This window comes from Zeus faber (assembly GCF_960531495.2).
Source record: "Zeus faber genome assembly, chromosome: 15".
NCBI lineage: Eukaryota > Metazoa > Chordata > Actinopteri > Zeiformes > Zeidae > Zeus > Zeus faber.
In genome coordinates this window covers 1,174,570-1,196,297 of record NC_137194.1, presented here as the reverse complement: position 1 = coordinate 1,196,297, position 21,728 = coordinate 1,174,570, and the positions used below count along the sequence as shown (strand labels likewise).

The 21,728-nt window shown below is 47.6% G+C and overlaps 1 protein-coding gene across 1 annotated transcript in view; it reads right to left on the bottom strand.

Moving 5' to 3' along the window:
• mtcl2 (microtubule crosslinking factor 2) overlaps positions 1-21,728 on the bottom strand; it is a 101,968-nt gene that overhangs the window by 16,105 nt on the left and 64,135 nt on the right. Inside the window, exons 6-13 of the mRNA XM_080014475.1 lie at positions 18,063-18,230; positions 17,246-17,399; positions 16,435-17,011; positions 15,874-16,153; positions 11,373-11,609; positions 6,399-6,518; positions 2,462-2,590; positions 1,763-1,993 (exon numbers count right to left, since the gene is read on the bottom strand). Of these exons, the coding sequence (XP_079870601.1) occupies positions 1,763-1,993; positions 2,462-2,590; positions 6,399-6,518; positions 11,373-11,609; positions 15,874-16,153; positions 16,435-17,011; positions 17,246-17,399; positions 18,063-18,230 (1,896 nt within the window). The remainder of the gene's footprint in view (positions 1-1,762; positions 1,994-2,461; positions 2,591-6,398; positions 6,519-11,372; positions 11,610-15,873; positions 16,154-16,434; positions 17,012-17,245; positions 17,400-18,062; positions 18,231-21,728) is intronic.

Below are 21,728 nucleotides of genomic sequence, written 5' to 3'. Positions count from 1 at the left end.
TATCCAAACAGACCGGGTCGTCCTGAGGATCCTCTTTCCACACTAACTACCCACGGATTCCTTAAAACTCTACAAAAAAGCTACAAATACAAATTAAATATTCAGCATCAAACAAACTGCTGTAGGCTACTCATTATTATTTCCCATAAATATGAAATGTAATATTCCATATTCACACTCCTGTAGAGCTGTAGAAAGTTACCAAATCAATCCAAGGATCATTCAAACTCCACCACGATCCTGCCTTACAATTTTGTCAGAATGTGAATTTATATTGTATATACAGTGGTACCTTGAGTTACGAGCGCACTGGAGTTTTCCCACTCAGGAGCCGTGGTTCCGTCGATGTTTTGTCTTGGTTTTGGAGCAGAAAGGTGAGTCATGAGGAGCGAGCTTCAGGTGCCGCCGCGTCTCACTCCTTCACTTCACGTGGTGACCTGAGCGTGGAAGCTTCTCTTTTGTGTTTTGTGCTCGCGATTTGTGTGTTTTGTGCAGTTATTTTGCCAATAAAAACCATTCTAACCATGGGTCCTAAGAAAGTAAGTGCTGAGAAGAAGAAGCGGATGATGTCATTGACTTAAAGTGCAAAATAATAGAAAAACATGAGCGAGGTGTGCGTGTGACGGAATTGGCGAGGCAGTACGAGCGTAGTACTTCTACCATATGTAGCATACTGAAGCAGAAGGAGGCGATAAAGGCTACTACACCAGCCAAGGGCGTTGAATTAATGTCTAAGCTGTGGACCGCCGTCCATGAAGAGATGGAGAATCTGCTGTGGGTGTAGTTGACGGAGAAGCAGCTTGCAGGAGATAGGCTGATAGTGTTTTATTATGTTTTTATACAATATTTGTTTTCTAGAAATACATTTTTTTTATTTAAAAACACGTAACAAAAAAAAATTGCGTGTTTTTTTGGGGCTGGAACGGATGAATGGCATTTCAATTCATTTCAATGGATAAAATTGATTTGCTATACGAGCAGATTGAAGTACGAGCTTTGTCACGGAACCAATCAAACTCCTACGTCAAAGTACCACTGTATTTCGAATTTCTTCATATTTTTCAATATAATTATTTTCTATTCATTTGTCAATTGTATCCACTTTTTTCTGTTCTTAATTTTTTTATTAAAAACGTTCTATTTTCTATTGTCTATTAATGTTTCTATTTGTATTACCTTTATTATTATTGTTGCTGTCATATATCAATACATTCATCTGTCTATCCACTATCCATCCATCCATCCATCCATCTATCCATCCATCTATCTATCCATCTATCGGATAAATAGGGGATGGGGATGGGGATGGTAGGGGATGGTAGCTCAGGAGGTAGAGCTGGTGGTCTAGTCATCTAAAGGTTGCTGGTTGGATCCCAGGCTCCTCCTGCTAGCATGCTGTAGTGTCCTTGAGCAAGACACTTAACCCCTAATTGCTCCTGATGGCTGCGTCCGTCGGTCTTTGACAATTGTAAGTCGCTTTGGATAAAAGCGTCTGATCAATGACTAAATGTAAATGTAAATGTATCTATCCATCCATCCATCCGTCTATCCATCCATCCATCCGTCTATCCATCCATCCATCCGTCTATCCATCCATCGCCTATCGATCTGTCTATATGTCCATCTATCTATCTGTGTCCATCCATCCATTTATTTATCCATCCATCCATCTACATAAAGTACATGCACCTATCCTTATACACACACACACACACACATATAACTATAACTTTCTCTTTATCTTGTGTTCATCGTCTGGTACCTCCAGCACGTCCCTGCCCTGGGCGGCCATCTTGGTTCCCAGCCTCCACTGCCTGAGGAAGCAGCGCAGCTTGAGGCTGAGCAGCAGGAGGGCCTGCTTCAGGTGCTGGGACTCCTGCAGCAGCAGGCTGCGCTCCTGGCCCCAGAGGCGCCGCTGCAGCCGGGCCTGAAGCCCCAGGCTCTGCAGCTGGAAGTCCCGGACGACCAGGGCCCTGTGGTGCTCCTCCTGGACCTGGAGCGGGAGGGAAACAGCTGTTACCTAACCTCCTTCACTACTTCCCCGTACTGCATGGAAAATACACCTAAATATGCATATCCGGCATTACATTTTACTCTATCTCTATTGTTTTTACTTTTATTATTATTGTTGCCATAACATGTATTCATCGATCCATCCATCTACCTACAGCTAACATCCATTCCATAGTCCATTCATATTTTGCATTAAATTATATATAAATATATTTTATATTTTTACATTTTAAAGAATCTTCTCGCATACTGTTGGTGTCTTTGTTCCTACTCGACTTTCACTCTCCACAGCCACTTCTAACCCCTACGTGCTATCAAGCCTACATCGTGTATCCAGGCAACTAATCAATAACCCACTTCGTCAACAACAATTCTTTTTAATCAATGTCATTGATTGATTGATTAGTTGCAGCAGCCCTACTGGTCTGCCAGCGTTTGAGGGACTGACCTGATGGAGCTGGAGGCCGAGGTCCCTCTCAGCCCGACGCTCCAGGTCCTCCTCCTCCACCTGGACTCCTGGAGCCGGGTCCCGGGCCTGGGGCAGTGCGGTGCAGGGGTCTGGACCGGACCAGGCCGGCTGGAGGAGGAGGAGGAGGAGGGTGGAATGTGACAAGTCAAGTAGTCACAATAACTCAAAAATCATTTAGATTCATATCATTGACATCGAAAGTAATGAGAAACCAGTTTGGATCACAGCTCTCGTGACCCACCGCTTATTTGTTTGCGACCCATAACGGTTTGGGAACCACAGTTTAGACCACGGTAGGTAGGAAAGATGCTCCGTCAGCACTCAGTAGAATCCATACACCGGCTCTCCACCTTTTCCTGTCGCTTGCAGTTTGGGATATTTGTAGTAATAATAATTTGCAGCGGACCTGACTGTGCATTCAGCTTTTGAATACGATTTGGAACATCCTACAAAATGGCCGAGACCATCCAGTAGTTCCATTGCAATCATTCTGTAAGATCCAAATCCCATTTTAGAACATTTTATGGAACAACACATATCACGTGAATTTGGGGCATTTCCAACAGTTCAAAAATGATTTGTTGTATTTTTATGATTGAATTTCACAGTGAATTAATTACAAAACATTTATTTTTACAGGATTTTATGCCACTGTAAAAGTGACATAAATACATAAAAATCAACAAAAATAAACAAAGAAAACCATTCAACTGTTGATCGCAATCATTTGGATGGAAATGAATGGTCGGCCAACGTTTAATGACTGTGACATGGAAGAGGGATGAAGGGACGAGAGGAAGAGGTGGAAGTGGATGAGAGGAGAGGCCGAGCAGGGAGGGATGGAGGGAGTGAAACCAAGATGGAAGAAGAGGGAGGGAGGAAAAAAGGAGGAGAAACTGAAGGATGGAAGGAGGAATTAAGGTGAGAAAAGGGGAGAAGGAGGGGTGGAAAGAGGAAGGAAGGGAGGGAGGTGAGGAAAGAATAGGAGAGTGAAGCACATCACACTTCTGTGCTACAACCCCTTTCAGATGCTCTACACTCACTCCCTATGTCTCACTACCTGTCTCTCTCTCTCTCTCTCTCTCTCTCTCTCTCTCTCGGTGGATGAAGTCCATGCTTCACTGCCATTGGTCTGTTGGGCTTTTATTGACAGCTGTGCTCTGACTGACCAATGGGACGTTGAGGGTGAGGTTGCGTGTCCTTCGCTGACGGTCTCTCCTGCTGAGCAGTGGGAGGTGGAGCAGGACAGCCTCCTGACCTTTGCTCCTCCCAAGCTGGGGGCGTTTGAGGCAGTGGGCAAGAAAGCCGCCTACTACACCTGCGTCAAGGTGGTGCACCTATGCTCTCTGGCAGGGGTGCGGCCGGTGGGGTGGACCCGGTTCTTGGGCCCGGAGCGTCCCCCGCCGGCCGCTGGCGTTCTCTGTACAAGCCTCCGGTCGATGAGCGGGTGGGTGACCTCCAGTGGAGGATGGTGCGTGGGGTGGTGGCCACAGACAGGTATTTGGCACACCTGGATCCCAGCACGGGGGCGGGATGCGTCTTCTGCTCTGAGAGGGAGACGCTGCAGCAGCTGTTTGTTGTGTGTCCTGGCCTGCGGGGGCTGTTTATTGTGTGTCCTGGGCTGGGGGGGCTGTTTGTTGTGTCCTGGGCTGCGGGGGCTGTTTGTTGTGTGTCCTGGGCTGGGGGGGCTGTTTATTGTGTGTCCTGGGCTGGGGGGGCTGTTTATTGTGTGTCCTGGGCTGGGGGGGCTGTTTATTGTGTGTCCTGGGCTGGGGGGGCTGTTTGTTGTGTCCTGGGCTGCGGGGGCTGTTTGTTGTGTCCTGGGCTGCGGGGGCTGTTTGTTGTGTGTCCTGGGCTGGGGGGGCTGTTTGTTGTGTGTTCTGGGCTGGGGGGGCTGTTTGTTGTGTGTCCTGGGCTGGGGGGGCTGTTTGTTGTGTGTCCTGGGCTAGGGGGGCTGTTTGTTGTGTGTTCTGGGCTGGGGGGGCTGTTTGTTGTGTGTCCTGGGCTGGGGGGGCTGTTTGTTGTGTGTTCTGGGCTGGGGGGGCTGTTTGTTGTGTGTCCTGGGCTGGGGGGGCTGTTTGTTGTGTGTTCTGGGCTGGGGGGGCTGTTTGTTGTGTATCCTGGGCTGGGGGGGCTGTTTGTTGTGTGTTCTGGGCTGGGGGGGCTGTTTGTTGTGTGTTCTGGGCTGGGGGGGCTGTTTGTTGTGTGTTCTGGGCTGGGGGGGCTGTTTGGCTGCTGGAGCGGTGGCTTCAGGGTCTGGGGGAGAGCTTCTCCTTTAAACTCTTTGTTTTGGCTCCTGTTTACACCGTGTCAAACCAATCCGTCCATGTCCTGGTGAACAGTGTTTCGGGGGTGGCCGACTGGCCATTTGGAGAAGCAGAAGGAACGCTGTGAGGGGTCAGGGGTCAGTGGACCAGGCCCAGATGACGATTGGTCTGTTTGAGTTTTACAAACTGGACACGTTCAGGTGTATGGGATGTTGAACAGGTGCTGTGCTCAGTCCAGGATGATTCCCTCATAGTTAACCTGTGATTTTCCTGTGGTAGCTGTGATCTTTTTCCTTTCTCCTCCCTCCCTCTCTCTCTCTCCCTCTCCCCCCCCCCCCCCTCTCTCTCTCCAAGGAGGTAAACTGTAGAAAGGAGGAAGTCTGGGCTACAAAGGGAACAGTCCTTATAGTGAACAGCAGTCTCAAACCTGGTGAAGAATCCAGCAGGTCCCTGCCTACCTGGTTATCTCTGAAGAGGGATGTCTGTGCTCCTGCTGCCTGTTTACTGGTTGACTGATTTCTCTCTGTTTTTTTGCTTTTTTTTTGGTTCCTTCGTGATCAAGTTGCTGCTGCTGTGACATGACTTACCGCAAATAAAGGAACCTTAAAAGTAAAGTCTCTCTCTCTCTGTCCCTCCCTCTATCTTCTCTCCCTGTCGCTCTCTCTGTCTCTCTGTCTCTTCTCTCTCTCTCTGTCTTTCTCCCTCTCTCTTCTCACCCTGTCTCTCTCTCTCTGTCTTTACCCTGAAAAACAAAGGGGGAACACTCTAGCAAGTAAAAGACCTGTTTCCATCCTTGTCTCACACACACACACACACACACACACACACACACACACACACACACACACACACACACACACGATTGACCGGGGTTGCCATGGAGACGCACCGGGGAAAGGTCAGCCAAACAGCAGTGCGGACACAGTGATGTCAGCGCTCCTGCTGTTTGTTTACAGTGATGGTTGCTAGGCAGCGTGGTCATATCTCATGGCTGGTGTCTTTAACTCATAGAAGTTGGATTTTAAAAGGCTCCTCGGTCTGGACGCTGCTCTGTTTTCCAGCTGCTTCCATAAGCTGCCATCCAAGCCCTAAACCCCAGCGTGTCTTCTGATCAGTGCCCCTGTGCCTGCATGCTGTAGCTATGTAACAACACACAACGTGTTTTAATAAACATCTCAAACCCAAAACATTTTGTACATCATAAGCTACTGTAATACTTCACACATCATATAATAAGCTATGTCATGATGTAATAACCCTATTACAGACCATAATGTGTGTCTTTGTTGAGAGTTTTCTGCCTGGTCCACACCTATATGGACGTTTCTGGAAAGGCCTTTTGATCTCGCTCCGTTTTAAAAAGAAATCTGCTTCCACACGACAAGGCAGAGCTGATTTGAAAGACTGGCTGAGCATGGAGGAGCGTGTTGACGTCTCCACAACATCCAGACACAACCCTGCGGCCACGCCCTCCTGGGGCTGGACCCACTCTGAACTGCACCACCCTGCTCCAGGTCCCCACGTCAGCCTTTTTTCAACAAACTCCCCTTTACTTCCTCCACCCAAATTACCGCAAACAAAGTTTTGAAAAACCTCCGCCCTGGAAGGCTTCTTGTGTGTGTGTGTGTGTGTGTGTGTGTACCACCTACCAGAGCATTGTCAGCCTCCTTCACTTCCTGCTTCCGCCTCTTGCTGCTCTCCGATTGGCTCGTCTCCTCGGCGTAACCTTTGACCCCGCTCTCTGATTGGTCCCTAGAGTCGGGCTGCTGCTGCATGCGTGCATAGGCAAGCGAATGAAGGACAGGAAAACAAACAAACAGGAAAAGAAAAACAACAAATGCAGGAGAGAGAGAGGGGGGGAGAGGGGGAGAGAGAGACAGAGAGATGGAGAGAGAGGAAGAGGGAGAGAGGTGGAGAGGGGGGAGGAAGAGAGTGGTAGAAGTGAAAGAAGGGGATGGAGAGGGAGGGCGGCAGTGTAAGCAAAACAAGACAAAGAAAGACGACGATAAGGAACCAAAGAAAACAACACAACCAAGATGGCGGTCGGTCATGTGACACATCGAGAAAACAACAACAACAACAACAACAACAATAATAATAATAATAATAATAATAAAAAAAGAACAGAACATAAAAATAATTGTGGATCTCACAAGACGAAGAAAAGGATGTAGAGGAGGAAGAGCTTGGCGAGAGAGGAGAAGGATAGAGAGGAGAAGAAAAAGAAAAGGAGGATGGAGGACAGGAGTGACGGCTGAGGGAAGAGGAGAGGAGCAGAGGACCGGGGAGAGAGGAGGAGAGGACGGGGGAGAGAGGAGGAGAGGACGGGGGAGAGAGGAGGAGAGGACGGGGGAGAGAGGAGGAGAGGACGGGGGAGAGAGGAGGAGAGGACGGGGGAGAGAGGAGGAGAGGACGGGGGAGAGAGGAGGAGAGGACGGGGGAGAGAGGAGGAGAGGAGTACAGCATGGGAGTGGCCAGAAAGAAGGAAGGATAACAGAGGAGGAGAGAATGGAAGGAGAAGGGGGAGGAGACGAGGAAGGAGGAAAAGAGGGACACACAAAGAGATAAGACAGTTGAATGAAGGATAAAGGAGGGAGGGAGGTAAAGAAGGAGGAGGTGAAGAACATGTGAGGTGGGGGGATGTGAAGAAGGAGGAAAAGAAGCACAGAAAGAGGAGTGCAGAGAGTGATGGAGGTGGAACTCATGCAGTGGAAGGGTGGAGGAGAGGAAGTGAGGGAGGGAAGGAGAGAGTGGAGGGGGGTTGGGACTCAGAATTGGCCTCTAATGGAGCTGAGGTTTAAATGAAAGTAATATTATTAGAAGGCAATACCTGCTAATACCTGCTAATACCGGATGTTGCCTGCTTATACCTGCTTATACCTGATAATACCTGCTAATACCTGATAATACCTGCTAATACCTGATATTACCTGCTAATACCCGCTAATAGCTGCTAATACCTGATAATACCTGCTAATACCTGATATTACCTGCTAATACCCGCTAATACCTCCTAATACCTGCTAATACCTGCTAATACCGGATGTTGCCTGCTTATACCTGCTTATACCTGATAATACCTGCTAATACCGGATGTTACCTGCTAATACCTGCTAATATCTGCTAATGCCTGCTAATACCTGATAATACCTGCTAATACCGGATGTTACCTGCTAATACCTGCTAATATCTGCTAATACCTGCTAATACCTGATAATACCTGCTAATACCTGCTAATACCTGATATTACCTGCTAATACCCGCTAATACCTGCTAATACCTCCTAATACCTGCTAATACCAGATATTACCTGCTAATACCTAGTAATACCTGATATTACCTGCTAATACCTGCTAATAACTGCTAATACCTGCTAATAACTGATAATACCTGCTAATACCTGCTAACACCTGCTAATAACTGATAATACCTGCTAATAACTGATAATACCTGCTAATACCTACTAATACCTGCTAATACCTACTAATACCTGCTAATACCTGCTAATACCTACTAATACCTGCTAATACCTACTAATACCTGCTAATACCTGCTGATAACTGATAATAACGGGTAATAACTCATAACTGGTAAAACTGAGTATAACAAGCAATGGCTGGTATAACTGCTAAAAATTGGTAATAACGTGTAATAACTTGTAGTAAATTGTAATGACTCATAATAACTGGTAATACAGGCAATATTTTTAAATAATCTGTAATAACTTGTAATAATTTATAATAATCTGTAATAACTGGTAATAACATATAATAACTGGTAATTACTGGTAAAGTAATAATAGGTATTAACTCGTAATAACCAGTAACGGTAATAACTTGTAATGACTTATAAGTAAGTAAGTTACTTATAATAAGTAATAACTTGTAATAAAGCTGGTAAGGTAGTTACTGGTAATAACAGTGACGATGGGTCATAACTTGTAATAGTATGGTCATATCTAGTAATAATGTGGTAATAACTAGTACTGACCGGTAATAACATGGTTAGTACACAACACAACTCAACTCAACCTCTTATGGAACTGCAAGGTCTCGGCCTGAGTTTGAATTCAACTCATATTATATGACACCTTCATAAGTAGTAATAACACCACCAAGCACCAAGCACCAAACACCAAGCACCAAGCACCAAGCACCAAACACCAAGCACCAAGCACCAAGCACCAAACACCAAGCACCAAGCACCACGCACCAAGCAGCAAACACCAAGCAGCAAGCACCAAACACCAAGCAGCAAGCACCAAACACCAAGCACCAAACACCAAGCACCAAGCACCAAGAACCAAGCACCAAGCACCAAACACCAAGCACCAAGCACCAAGCACCAAACACCGAGAACCGAGCACCGAGCACCGAACACCAAGCACCAAGCACCAAGCAGCAAGCAGCAAGCAGCAAGCAGCAAGCACCAAACACCAAGCACCAAGTACCAAGCACCAAGCACCAAGCACCAAGCACCAAGCACCAAGCACCAAACACCAAACACCAAGCACCAAGCACCAAGCACCAAGCATGGAACTACACTCAGCTGTGCAGCACCACACACACTCAGTGCAGCGCTCACTTTACCATTTCCCATCATGCAATTTTGCACTAAACTGCTTAAAGTTGCAGCAGAGAAGCAGAAAACTCCTCCTCTCTTCACCTCCTCCTCTCTTCACCTCCTCCTCTCTTCACTCCCTCCTCTCTTCACCTCCTCCTCTCTTCACCTCCTCCTCTCTTCGCCTCCTCCTCTCTTCACCTCCTCCTCTCTTCACTCCCTCCTCTCTTCACCTCCTCCTCTCTTCACCTCCTCCTCTCTTCGCCTCCTCCTCTCTTCACTCCCTCCTCTCTTCGCCTCCTCCTCTCTTCACTCCCTCCTCTCTTCACCTCCTCCTCTCTTCGCCTCCTCCTCTCTTCGCCTCCTCCTCTCTTCACCTCCTCCTCTCTTCACTCCCTCCTCTCTTCACCTCCTCCTCTCTTCACCTCCTCCTCTCTTCGCCTCCTCCTCTCTTCACTCCCTCCTCTCTTCACCTCCTCCTCTCTTCACTCCCTCCTCTCTTCACCTCCTCCTCTCTTCACCTCCTCCTCTCTTCACTCCCTCCTCTCTTCACCTCCTCCTCTCTTCACTCCCTCCTCTCTTCACCTCCTCCTCTCTTCACTCCCTCCTCTCTTCACTCCCTCCTCTCTTCACCTCCTCCTCTCTTCACCTCCTCCTCTCTTCACCTCCTCCTCTCTTCACTCCCTCCTCTCTTCACCTCCTCCTCTCTTCGCCTCCTCCTCTCTTCACTCCCTCCTCTCTTCACCTCCTCCTCTCTTCGCCTCCTCCTCTCTTCGCCTCCTCCTCTCTTCGCCTCCTCCTCTCTTCACTCCCTCCTCTCTTCACCTCCTCCTCTCTTCACCTCCTCCTCTCTTCACTCCCTCCTCTCTTCACCTCCTCCTCTCTTCACCTCCTCCTCTCTTCGCCTCCTCCTCTCTTCGCCTCCTCCTCTCTTCACTCCCTCCTCTCTTCGCCTCCTCCTCTCTCCGCCTCCTCCTCTCTCCGCCTCCTCCTCTCTCCGCCTCCTCCTCTCTTCACTCCCTCCTCTCCTCGCCTCCTCCTCTCTCCGCCTCCTCCTCTCTCCGCCTCCTCCTCTCCTCGCCTCCTCCTCTCTCCGCCTCCTCCTCTCCTCGCCTCCTCCTCTCCTCACTCCCTCCTCTCTCCGCCTCCTCCTCTCTTATTTGTATTTCTTTGTGAAGTGCTTCGTGTCGCCCTGCTCTGGAATGCGCTCTATAAATCAAGTGACTTGACTTGACAGTGAGGACCTGGAAGTTGGAGTCGAATGGTTTCTGAGTTTCCATGTTTTTCACTTTTCAACCGAGCCCCAAGAAGGCACGCAGAGGTCAAAGGTCAAAGGTCACGTCCACACCACGGGTTCACAGCAGCAGCTCAGATGTGATTCAGCACAAGGATTAACAAGCGAGAAAAGTATCATAGGGAAGGACAGCAGGGTCCTCCTCCTCCTCCTCCCTTTTCTCTTTGTAATATATTTATTTCATATTGTATATTTATAACAATATTACATTATGTATGTATATTTATTGAATAGCTATTCTACATATATAATATATATAATAATAATACAATATACAGTTTAATAATATATATATTACTTATTTTCAGTACATTCATTATTAAATAGTTGTGATGTGGGGATGGCTGCAAGCCTGTTGCTCGTTGGTTGGTGTAACAAGCAGCAGGTTAAAAGCCCCATCCCCACACTCACTCAGGAGAGGAGCCCTTGTCATGACACATCTCCATCTGCTCCTGGCTCATTCCACCTAGCCTCCTCTCTACAATGAACTGATGTCTACAACCCTGTCGTCTGTGTCTCTGTGCTGGAGGTCCCTGTATACGCCACTTGGGTTGCGCGCGGTCGGAGAAAACTGCCCCAAATATAGAATCCGTTGTGCATGCAGGACAGGGAGGAGGACCAGGCTCACGACACAAAATCATAATCGCAAAACAAATAGATTATATATAAATTGCCGAAAAGAAAAACCGACGACCAAAAAACAGGAGGGGAAAAAGTAACCGATAGACGGAGGAGAGGAGTGCGTTCCATTTGGTTTGGTTTGGTTTACCTTGTCCTGGAAGCCACTGCGTCCATTCTGGATCTGGGTGTCTCCTTCCCCGGACTCAGACAGCAGGAGCTGGGAAAAGGCCCCCTCCGCCTGGGGGTCTCGGAGCCCTCCTCCAGGGGGACCGCCCAGGCCGTCCACCCGCTCCACGAAGGCCTGGAGCTGGGCGTGCAGCGCCTGGAGCCGGCCGGTCAGAGCTCCGACCAGCGGCCGGTCCGCCAGGTCCGACAGCTCCGAAACCTGGTGAAAATACCCCCAACAAACAGCATCAGAGTAGGCCTGGGCCATGCAAACAAAACCAAATATCACAAAATGTTTAGACTTTTGACAAGTAACTGCATATTGATCGTTTGTTGATATTTTTGGGATGAGTAGGGCTAGAGCTAGAACAGTCAGTCAATTCGAACAGTATGAAGTTCAGAAAACTTAAAATAATAAATAAATAAAATAAAAACAATCTTTCCATGGAATATTTCTCATCTGTATGAGGTGAATTAGCCGCTCAGTGTAGGCAACTGTAATTTTGCTGCAGTGACTTAATCAAACTCTAGCTCGACTGAACCTCTAATGCATTGAAACGGTGTGTATTTTTAGCCGGTTTTGGCCTACATTCATGTATCATTGTACAAAATACATGTGGAAAATTACTTTATTTTTATAAAAAAGGATAAGGAAGATGATCACCATCAGTGAAACCTTACAACACGCTCCAGCTCAATCCCAAAAGGAAGAAAGAACAAGGAACAAGTTATTCTGGCTTTTAAGGATTAGAAATCTCCCACCCCCAAAGAAAGTAAGAAATGTAACACGAAACACATACTGTACCGCTTGGGACTTGAACTGGATTTAATGGTTTAAGTTCAGAAAGAACTGAATTATTACTTCCATCATGACCCTGGACAATGATCTTCTCAAACTACGCTGATGACACCGGCCTGGGGCGCCGTTGGCACCGTGCTCTGGTGGGTTATCTCCCAATGAGGGTCCTTTCTGTGTGGAGTTTGCATGTTCTCCCCGTGCTCACATGAGGTTTCCTCCATGCAACATTAGTAAGGACCCCCACCCAAAACATGGGCTTTCCTCCATATAACTTCAGTAAGGACCCCCACCAAAGACATGGGGTTTCCTCCATGTAACATCAGTAAGGACCCCCACCCAAAACATGGGGTTTCCTCCACGTAACATCAGTAAGGACCCCCACCCAAAACATGAGGTTTCCTCCATGTAACATCAGTAAGGACCCCCACCCAAAACATGAGGTTTCCTCCATGTAACATCAGTAAGGACCCCCACCCAAAACATGGGGTTTCCTCCACGTAACATCAGTAAGGACCCCCACCCAAAACATGGGGTTTCCTCCATGAAACATCAGTAAGGACACCCACCCAAAACATGCACAACACCCTTGTCTGACCAGTGATGGAGGTATGGAAGCAGGTCCTGGGCGTGGTTGAACGCTGCCCACTGCTCCTGGCTGCCCCCGGAGGAAGGACAAGGCATGACGGTTCAATGCAGAGGAACCACTTCACCAGCAGCATGTGAAGCGTGTGTGTGTGTGGTGTAGTGTAGTGGCGTGTTGTAGTGGTGTGTGGTGTGTTGTATTGGCGTGTTGTAGTGGTGTGTTGTAGTGGTGTGTGGTATGTTGTATTGGCGTGTTGTAGTGGCGTGTGTGGCGTGTTGTAGTGGCGTGTTGTAGTGTGTTGTAGTGGTTTGTGGTGTGTTGTATTGGTGTGTTGTAGTGGTGTGTGGTGTGTTGTATTGGCGTGTTGTAGTTGTGTGTTGTAGTGGCGTGTGTGGTGTGTTGTATTGGCGTGTTGTAGTTGTGTGTTGTAGTGGCGTGTGTGGCGTGTTGTAGTGGCGTGTTGTAGTGTGTTGTAGTGGTTTGTGGTGTGTTGTATTGCCGTGTTGTAGTGGTGTGTGGTGTGTTGCAGTAGCGTGTTGTAGTGGTGTGTGGTATGTTGTATTGGCGTGTTGTAGTGGTGTGTTGTAGTGGCGTGTGTGGCGTGTTGTAGTGGCGTGTTGTAGTGGTGTGTTGTAGTGGCGTGTGTGGCGTGTTGTAGTGTGTTGTAGTGGTTTGTGGTGTGTTGTATTGGCGTGTTGTAGTGGTGTGTTGTAGTGGCGTGTGTGGCGTGTTGTAGTGTGTTGTAGTGGTTTGTGGTGTGTTGTATTGGTGTGTTGTAGTGGTGTGTGGTGTGTTGTATTGGCGTGTTGTAGTTGTGTGTTGTAGTGGCGTGTGTGGTGTGTTGTATTGCCGTGTTGTAGTGGTGTGTGGTGTGTTGTATTGGTGTGTTGTAGTGGTGTGTGGTGTGTTGTATTGGCGTGTTGTAGTGGTGTGTGGTGTGTTGTATTGGCGTGTTGTACTGGTGTGTGGTGTGTTGTATTGGCATGTTGTAGTGGTGTGTTTTAGTGGTGTGTGGCATGTTGTAGTGGCGTGTGTGGTGTGTTGTATTGGCGTGTTGTAGTGGTGTGTGGTGTGTTGTATTGGCGTGTTGTAGTGGTGTGTGGTGTGTTGTATTGGCGTGTTGTAGTGGTGTGTGGTGTGTTGTATTGGCATGTTGTAGTGGTGTGTTGTAGTGGTGTGTGGCATGTTGTAGTGGCGTGTGGTGTGTTGTATTGGCTTGTTGTAGTGGTGTGTGGTGTGTTGTATTGGCTTGTTGTAGTGGTGTGTGGTGTTGTATTGGCGTGTTGTAGTGGTGTGTTGTAGTGGCGTGTGTGGTGTGTTGTAGTGGCGTGTTGTAGTGATGTGTGGTGTGTTGTAGTGGCGTGTTGTAGTGGTGTGTGGTGTGTTGTAGTGGCGTGTGTGGTGTGTTGTAGTGGCGTGTTGTAGTGTGTTGTAGTGGTGTGTGGTATGTTGTATTGGCGTGTTGTAGTGGTGTGTTGTAGTGGCGTGTGTGGCGTGTTGTAGCGATTTGTGGTGTGTTGTATTGGCGTGTTGTAGTGGTGTGTTGTAGTGGCGTGTGTGGCGTGTTGTAGCGATTTGTGGTGTGTTGTATTGGCGTGTTGTAGTGGTGTGTGGTGTGTTGTATTGGCGTGTTGTAGTTGTGTGTTGTAGTGGCGTGTGTGGTGTGTTGTATTGGCGTGTTGTAGTGGTGTGTGGTGTGTTGTATTGGCGTGTTGTAGTGGTGTGTGGTGTGTTGTATTGGCGTGTTGTAGTGGTGTGTGGTGTGTTGTATTGGCGTGTTGTACTGGTGTGTGGTGTGTTGTATTGGCATGTTGTAGTGGTGTGTTGTAGTGGTGTGTGGCATGTTGTAGTGGCGTGTGTGGTGTGTTGTATTGGCGTGTTGTAGTGGTGTGTGGTGTGTTGTATTGGCATGTTGTAGTGGTGTGTTGTAGTGGTGTGTGGCATGTTGTAGTGGCGTGTGGTGTGTTGTATTGGCTTGTTGTAGTGGTGTGTGGTGTGTTGTATTGGCGTGTTGTAGTGGTGTGTGGTGTGTTGTATTGGCTTGTTGTAGTGGTGTGTGGTGTGTTGTATTGGCTTGTTGTAGTGGTGTGTGGTGTTGTATTGGCGTGTTGTAGTGGTGTGTGGTGTGTTGTATTGGCTTGTTGTAGTGGTGTGTGGTGTGTTGTATTGGCGTGTTGTAGTGGTGTGTGGTGTGTTGTATTGGCTTGTTGTAGTGGTGTGTGGTGTGTTGTATTGGCTTGTTGTAGTGGTGTGTGGTGTGTTGTATTGGCGTGTTGTAGTGGTGTGTGGTGTGTTGTATTGGCTTGTTGTAGTGGTGTGTGGTGTTGTATTGGCGTGTTGTAGTGGTGTGTTGTAGTGGCGTGTGTGGTGTGTTGTAGTGGCGTGTTGTAGTGGTGTGTGGTGTGTTGTAGTGGCGTGTTGTAGTGGTGTGTGGTGTGTTGTAGTGGCGTGTGTGGTGTGTTGTAGTGGCGTGTTGTAGTGTGTTGTAGAAGTGTGTGGTGTGTTGTATTGGCGTGTTGTAGTGGTGTGTTGTAGTGGTGTGTTGTAGTGGTGTGTGGTGTGTTGTATTGGCGTGTTGTAGTGGTGTGTTGTAGTGGTGTGTGTGGCGTGTTGTAGTGGCGTGTTGTAGTGGCGTGTTGTAGTGTGTTGTAGTGGTGTGTGGTGTGTTGTATTGGCGTGTTGTAGTGGCGTGTTGTAGTGGCGTGTTGTAGTGTGTTGTAGTAGTGTGTGGTGTGTTGTATTGGCGTGTTGTAGTAGGGGATGGTAGCTCAGGAGGTAGAGCTGGTGGTCTAGTGATCTAAAGGTTGCTGGTTGGATCCCAGGCTCCTCCTGCTAGCATGCTGTAGTGTCCTTGAGCAAGACACTTAACCCCTAATTGCTCCTGATGGCTGCGTCCGTCGCTGTTTGAATAATTGTAAGTGGCTTTGGATAAAAGCGTCTGCTAAAAAAAAAATGTAATGTAAAATGTAGTGACGTGTGGTGTGTTGTATTGGCGTGTGTTGTGTGGTGTGGTGTGTTGTATTGGTGTGTGGTGTGACAAATAAAGATTCTTCTTCTGCTTGACATAATATTGGACAAAATGGAGTCAGTGGTTGGACATACCTGGTTCTGAGGTTTCTCCAGGTCCTCCTCGTGGAAGACCTTGTGGTAGGTGGACGGGGGGGAGAGGCAGTTGGAGTCGGGGAAGGTGAGGAGCTGGATCGCCGTGGAAACCAGCCGGGCCTGGTCCCTCATGGCCAGCAAGGCATCGTGGTCCTTCAGCCAGAGGCAGGCGGGAAGCGACGCCATCTTGTCCGAGTCGTCTCCCCCGAGCCTCCTCTTCTTCTCGCCGACGTCCAGATGACCGTTCTCGCCCCCTACGGGGCCCTCACGGAGTGGCGGGCTGAGGGGACAAAATAAGCGTGATACTCTAATATAAAATAATCCGAAATAATCCATTACTTTAGCAATCTGTAATCTAGAGTAATTTTGTCTGGTATAATCTAAACTAGTTTCATGTAAAAGAAACCAATCCAGATCCAAATGATGTGATATAATGTAGTAATGTACTCTAAAATAGTATGATATTGTATATTGTGTCATCTCTTCAAATCTAGTCTAATCAGACATTAAATAATGAAAGTATTCTCATCTGGTCTGATGTAATGTCATGTCATGCTGTACCTGGTGGGCAGACACTCTGCTGAGTCCCCGGCCTCTGCGTCGGTGTCCAGGGCGAGCCGCAAGGCGGGGCCCGAGGAGGGGGCGGGACCCGAGCCTGCAGACGGGGCGTGGTAGGAGGCCAGGTCGCAGCGCTGCAGGTTGGAAAGCAGGACGCGGTTCTCGTACTGGAGCTTCTTCATCTTCCCGCTCAGCTCTCCGATCTGGAGCCTGGCCGCCCTCAGCTCCGCCTCCTGGGGCGTGGCCTCAGGACTGATAAGCACCGCCCCCTCCTGCAGGGAGCTGTCGTTGAGCATCCCGTCCGTCAGCGACGCCAGTGAGGTGGAGGAGGGCGAAGCGGACGGAGGCGGCAGCTCCGACTTGTAGCGGTTGATCTCGTTCATCAGCAGTTTGTTCTGTTCCTCCATCTCCATCAGGGACCTCCTCAGGAGCTCCGCCTCCTCCTCCACGAACTGCAGGTGGCGCTGGAGTTCCATCACGTTATCGGAGGACACCACGCTGCCGAGGACTACTGCCACTCCCCCTTGCCCGAGGCCTGCCCCCATGCTTCCGTTCATGCCGGAGAGCTCCTGAGGACAGTCTAGGAGAAGCACAGACGAAGCAACGTCAACAAGTCAGATAAGATCAGATATCAGCGGGAATCAAAGGAACAGGTAATATGATGGACCAGGTGGACCAGGGTTTGATCACGGTGGACCAGGAAGGACCAGGGGAGTTTTGAGTGGACTCGGTCAGACCATGGTGGACCAGGGTGGATTAGGGTAGACCAGGGTTTGACCAGGTGGACCAGAGTGGACCAAGTTGGACCAGGTACCTTGTGGGCCCTTCATGTCGTCCATCTCGGCACGGAGGCCCCGGTTCTCCACCTCCAGCTCCACGATGCGTCGGCTCAGCAGGTTGGCTTCCTCCTCCACCAGCTTCAGGTGGATCCTCACCTCCGCCTCCCGCGTGTGGGGGGAGTCGGCCACCTGGGGGGCAAGGTGGGGGAGAGAGGGCATGAAGAGTCATTGTACTAGATCAGGGCTATTCCGCTGCATTCTGTTGGGGGCCACATTTTAAACCTGGCACCGGCTTTGGGGTCTGACGAATCCAACCAGAAACGTTCATTGTAGCTACACTTATGCAACAGACAAAACAGTACAAAACCAGCTACAAAAACATATCCTTAACTTCAAATACTTGACTTAAATCATCTTAATTCATTTACAATAAAGCTGAAAATGAACAAATCATTTTCTAGATGATAGTCTCAGACATAGGGAATAAGTACACAAAAAAACAAAAAAACAAAATTGATATATATATATATATATATATATATATATATATATATCATATATAGGTAGAGCTGGTGGTCTAGACACTTAACCCCCGATCGCTCTTGATGGCTGCGTCCATCGCTGTATGAATAATTGAAAGTCACTTTGGACAAATCATCGGATCGATGATGATTATGTTCAACTTTTAAGGTGCATTTTGGGTAATTTGTAGGAACTGATAAAGTCCGAAATAGTAGACACCTTGGTTGATCCGAGTCCAACACATTCCTAACCACACAGGTTACAGGTTTTACTCCTTTTTCCCAGTTAGAGCAGCTGTTTGACCTAGTTTCCTCCTTCTCCTCCGCTCACCTCCTCCACAGTGATGGAGGCGTCCACGTCCCCGTACAGGGAGCGGAACTTGGCCAGCTCCTCCTTCATGGCCTCGCTGTCCTTCACCAGCTTGGTCAACTTCTTACACATCAGCGCGGACTCCTCCTTGGCGAAGTGGAGCTGGCACTTCAGGTCAGCACTGTCCTCCTGAGGGAGGCAGAACCAGACGGGATTTGCATTTGAAAATGTTGTTGTCATGTCTTAAATGATGATGGATTTTGTTGATTTTAATAAAGTTTTGAGAAAAATAAATAAACTTACAAACACAACTAAAATATCTGAGGGACAAAACAAGGATTCAATTACACAGGCGGCAATCCGGAGTTCAGAAAGTTAAACTTCCACTCTGGGATTGGAGTCCGCCCTGTGGATTTAATAAGAGCAGCCGGTCAGTGCACGGCTGGAGCCAAAACATGGAAACGGGTCATTTCCGGACCTGGAGTTTTCCACCTCTGTCCAATGAGCACGTTTCCAGTTTGACCGCTCAACTTCAAGTCGTGACATCGGTTCAATGCACGTTTTTTTTGGGGGGGGGGGGGGGGGGGGGGTTGGGGAAAATGGCACCAGAGAGCCTCCAAGCAGCACAAGTCATTGGCAGTTTTAAAATTTGCCATCTTGAATGTGAACAAGGAAACGTATTCATTTGTCTGCAGGTCAGAGGGGCATGAAGTCAGAGTAATGCAGTAATGGAACGGATGAGATCAGTGGGGCTGGAAGAAGTCCAGTGGAATCATCCTCCACAGAACTAGGAATAGACCCAGCAGGGTTCATTTCTCCACTTCCATCGTCCTTTCAGATAAAGAAATAATTGATTTTCTTTTTCGCTGTGTTTTATGAGGCTGATGTCATTGTGACGGACCCAAATTCCGCTTAGTGCACATAGAGAGGTGCATGATGGGAAAGCAAACTCGTTTCTAATGGCGATATCTGCGATAGAACTCAGACGAGAAGTTTAATATGGGGGGGTGGTAGCTCAGGAGGTAGAGCTGGTGGTCTAGTGACCTAAAGGTTGCTGGTTCAATCCCAGGCTCCTGCAAGCATGCTGTAGTGTCCTTGAGCAAGACAATTAACCCCTAATTGCTCCTGATGGCTGCGTCCGTCGGTGTTTGAACAATTGTAAGTCGCTTTGGATAAAAGCGTCTGCTAAATGACTAAATGTAAATGTAAATGTTTAATGATCTGTGACTATTTTATCCACGCAGCCTTTTCTAATTCAGGAGGGTACTCATGGAAACCTGATTTGTTGTGTGGAGACCGAATCTTTATTTGTTCTGTTCATTATCAAACAGCTTCTCCAATCATCTGTTTATCCACTTTGTTTTAATCTCACGCTGCATTTTAGAAGCAGTATTCTAACTCATGTAAGACATCAAAAGAGTCTGTTTTCAGTTCAAATCAAGTTGTTGAAGTTTTGTCGACAGCAGCTTCAGGAATGTGTCCCAATGTGTTAATGTATCCTGTAAAAAAAAAAAAAAAAAAAAAAAAAAAATATATATATATATATATATATATATATATATATATATATATATATATATATTGTGTGTGTATATATATATATATACACACACACACACACATATATGTACTACTCACAAAAACTTAGGGATATTGGGCTTTCGGGTGAAGTTTCAGGATGAAGCTAAAATGCACTATAACCTTTCCAGGTGAACTTCATTTGACCTTCTCTAAACTTTTGAATGCACATGTCCAACTGTTCAATGTTTCAGTACTTTTTGCACAACTTGCTGTTCTCTAACAAGGAGCTGAACGGAAAAATTCACAACAGGTGTTTGATCCATGAATCCACCAATGAGTGTCCTGGTTCAATTAGAGTTGGTATTTAAAGTCCTCTTCATCATGCTGTTCACATGTTGACATCATGACACCAAGACACCTAACAACTGATCAACAGCACCTCGCCTTGCGAGGCTTCAAACAGGATGTTGTCAGAGGGAAGTGGCCACTGAGCTTAGAGTGTCACAGAGTGTCATCAGCAGCTTGCAACAGAGATACAGAGACTGGAAGAGTCACAGAAAGACATAGAAGTGGACGTCCTTTGCCCACATCCCACACTGATGAGCGCTTCATTGTGAACAGTGCCCTGAGGAACCACAGGATGATGCCACTCAACTCCAGGCACATTTAAGGGAGGTGAGAGGCACCAAGTGTCACGTCAGACCATTCAAAACCGTTGACACCAGCGTGGTCTGCGTGCTAGACCACCTGCAAGGGTACCTGACCACACCACCAGGCACAGCCATCATCATCTTGCAGGGGCCAGGGAGCGTTGACGCTGGACGAGGGACCAGGGGCCTCAGTGCTGTTCTCTGATGAAAGTGGATTCATGTTGAGCAGAAATGATGGAGACGTCAAGGAGAGCGCTACGCATCAGCCACTGGTGTCACCAGACGAGCCTTTGGTGGTGGTGGTGTTACAGTGTGGGCAGGTGTGTCTGGTCAATACAGAACTGCCCTACACTTTGTGAATGGTACAGTGACAAGCCCATACTACCTGAATGACATCATTCATCCAGTCATTGTGCCCCTGCATGAACAACACAGGCCTCATTTCATCTGCATGGACGACAATGCTCCAGCTCATGGAGGTGGCATCATTAGGGAACTGCTGCTGGAGACTGGGGTACCTCAAATGGAGTGGCCTGCATTTTCTCCAGACCTGAATCCCATAGAAAACCTATGGGACCAGCTGAGTGGCCGTGTAGAGGCTCCTAACTCTGTACCCCAGAACCTCAATGACCTGAGGGCCCCCTTTAAGAAGAGTGGGGGGCCAGGCCTCAGCAGACAATAAGTCGACTTGTTAACAGCATGAGACGTCCTTGTCAAGCTGTAACTGATGCTCAAGGGCACATGACAAGTTATTGAGACGTTGACATTTGTTGTTGTGGTAAACCCACCACTGTTGTTGGCTTTTGTTTCAATACATAGTTTGAGATGAGGAAATCACCATTGTATCTTCTACTTAAATGCCCTACTTTCATCATATCATATCACTGGAGCGTCAACTTTTTACATTTTCCATAAATTTTACCCGAAAGACAAATATCCCGAACTTTTTGTGAGTAGTGTATATACTGAATATGAGAGATGTCATTTAAAAGGTGTAATAATAATGGTATCATCCTTAGAGACTATCCAAGATCAGCCACATAGACAGACAGACAGACAGACAGATGTGGTGATACAGCAGCAAACATCCAAACAAGAGGCAATAATGATACAAAATAAAAGAGGAGAAATATTCAGAATAAATATTCCCATAAATTAGAGAAACATAAATATTCTAAATAATATTTATGAAAACAGGATAAATGACGACCCCACTGCTCAGATGGGGCTGCAGCTTTCTTTTCCCAGAATGCACTGCTACATTCCAGCTCTGTGGGAGCTCTGAAAGCACATTAATAAAGAAAGATGGAGGACGGCGAGATTCACTGCCTTATAAGGACACACACACACACACACACACACACACACACACACACACACACACACACACACACACACACACACACACACACACACACACACACACACAGACACAGACACAGACACACACACACACACACCTAATAATTCAGGATTTGTATGTGTGCCATCTACCTCCTTTTTGCAGAGGAAAGAG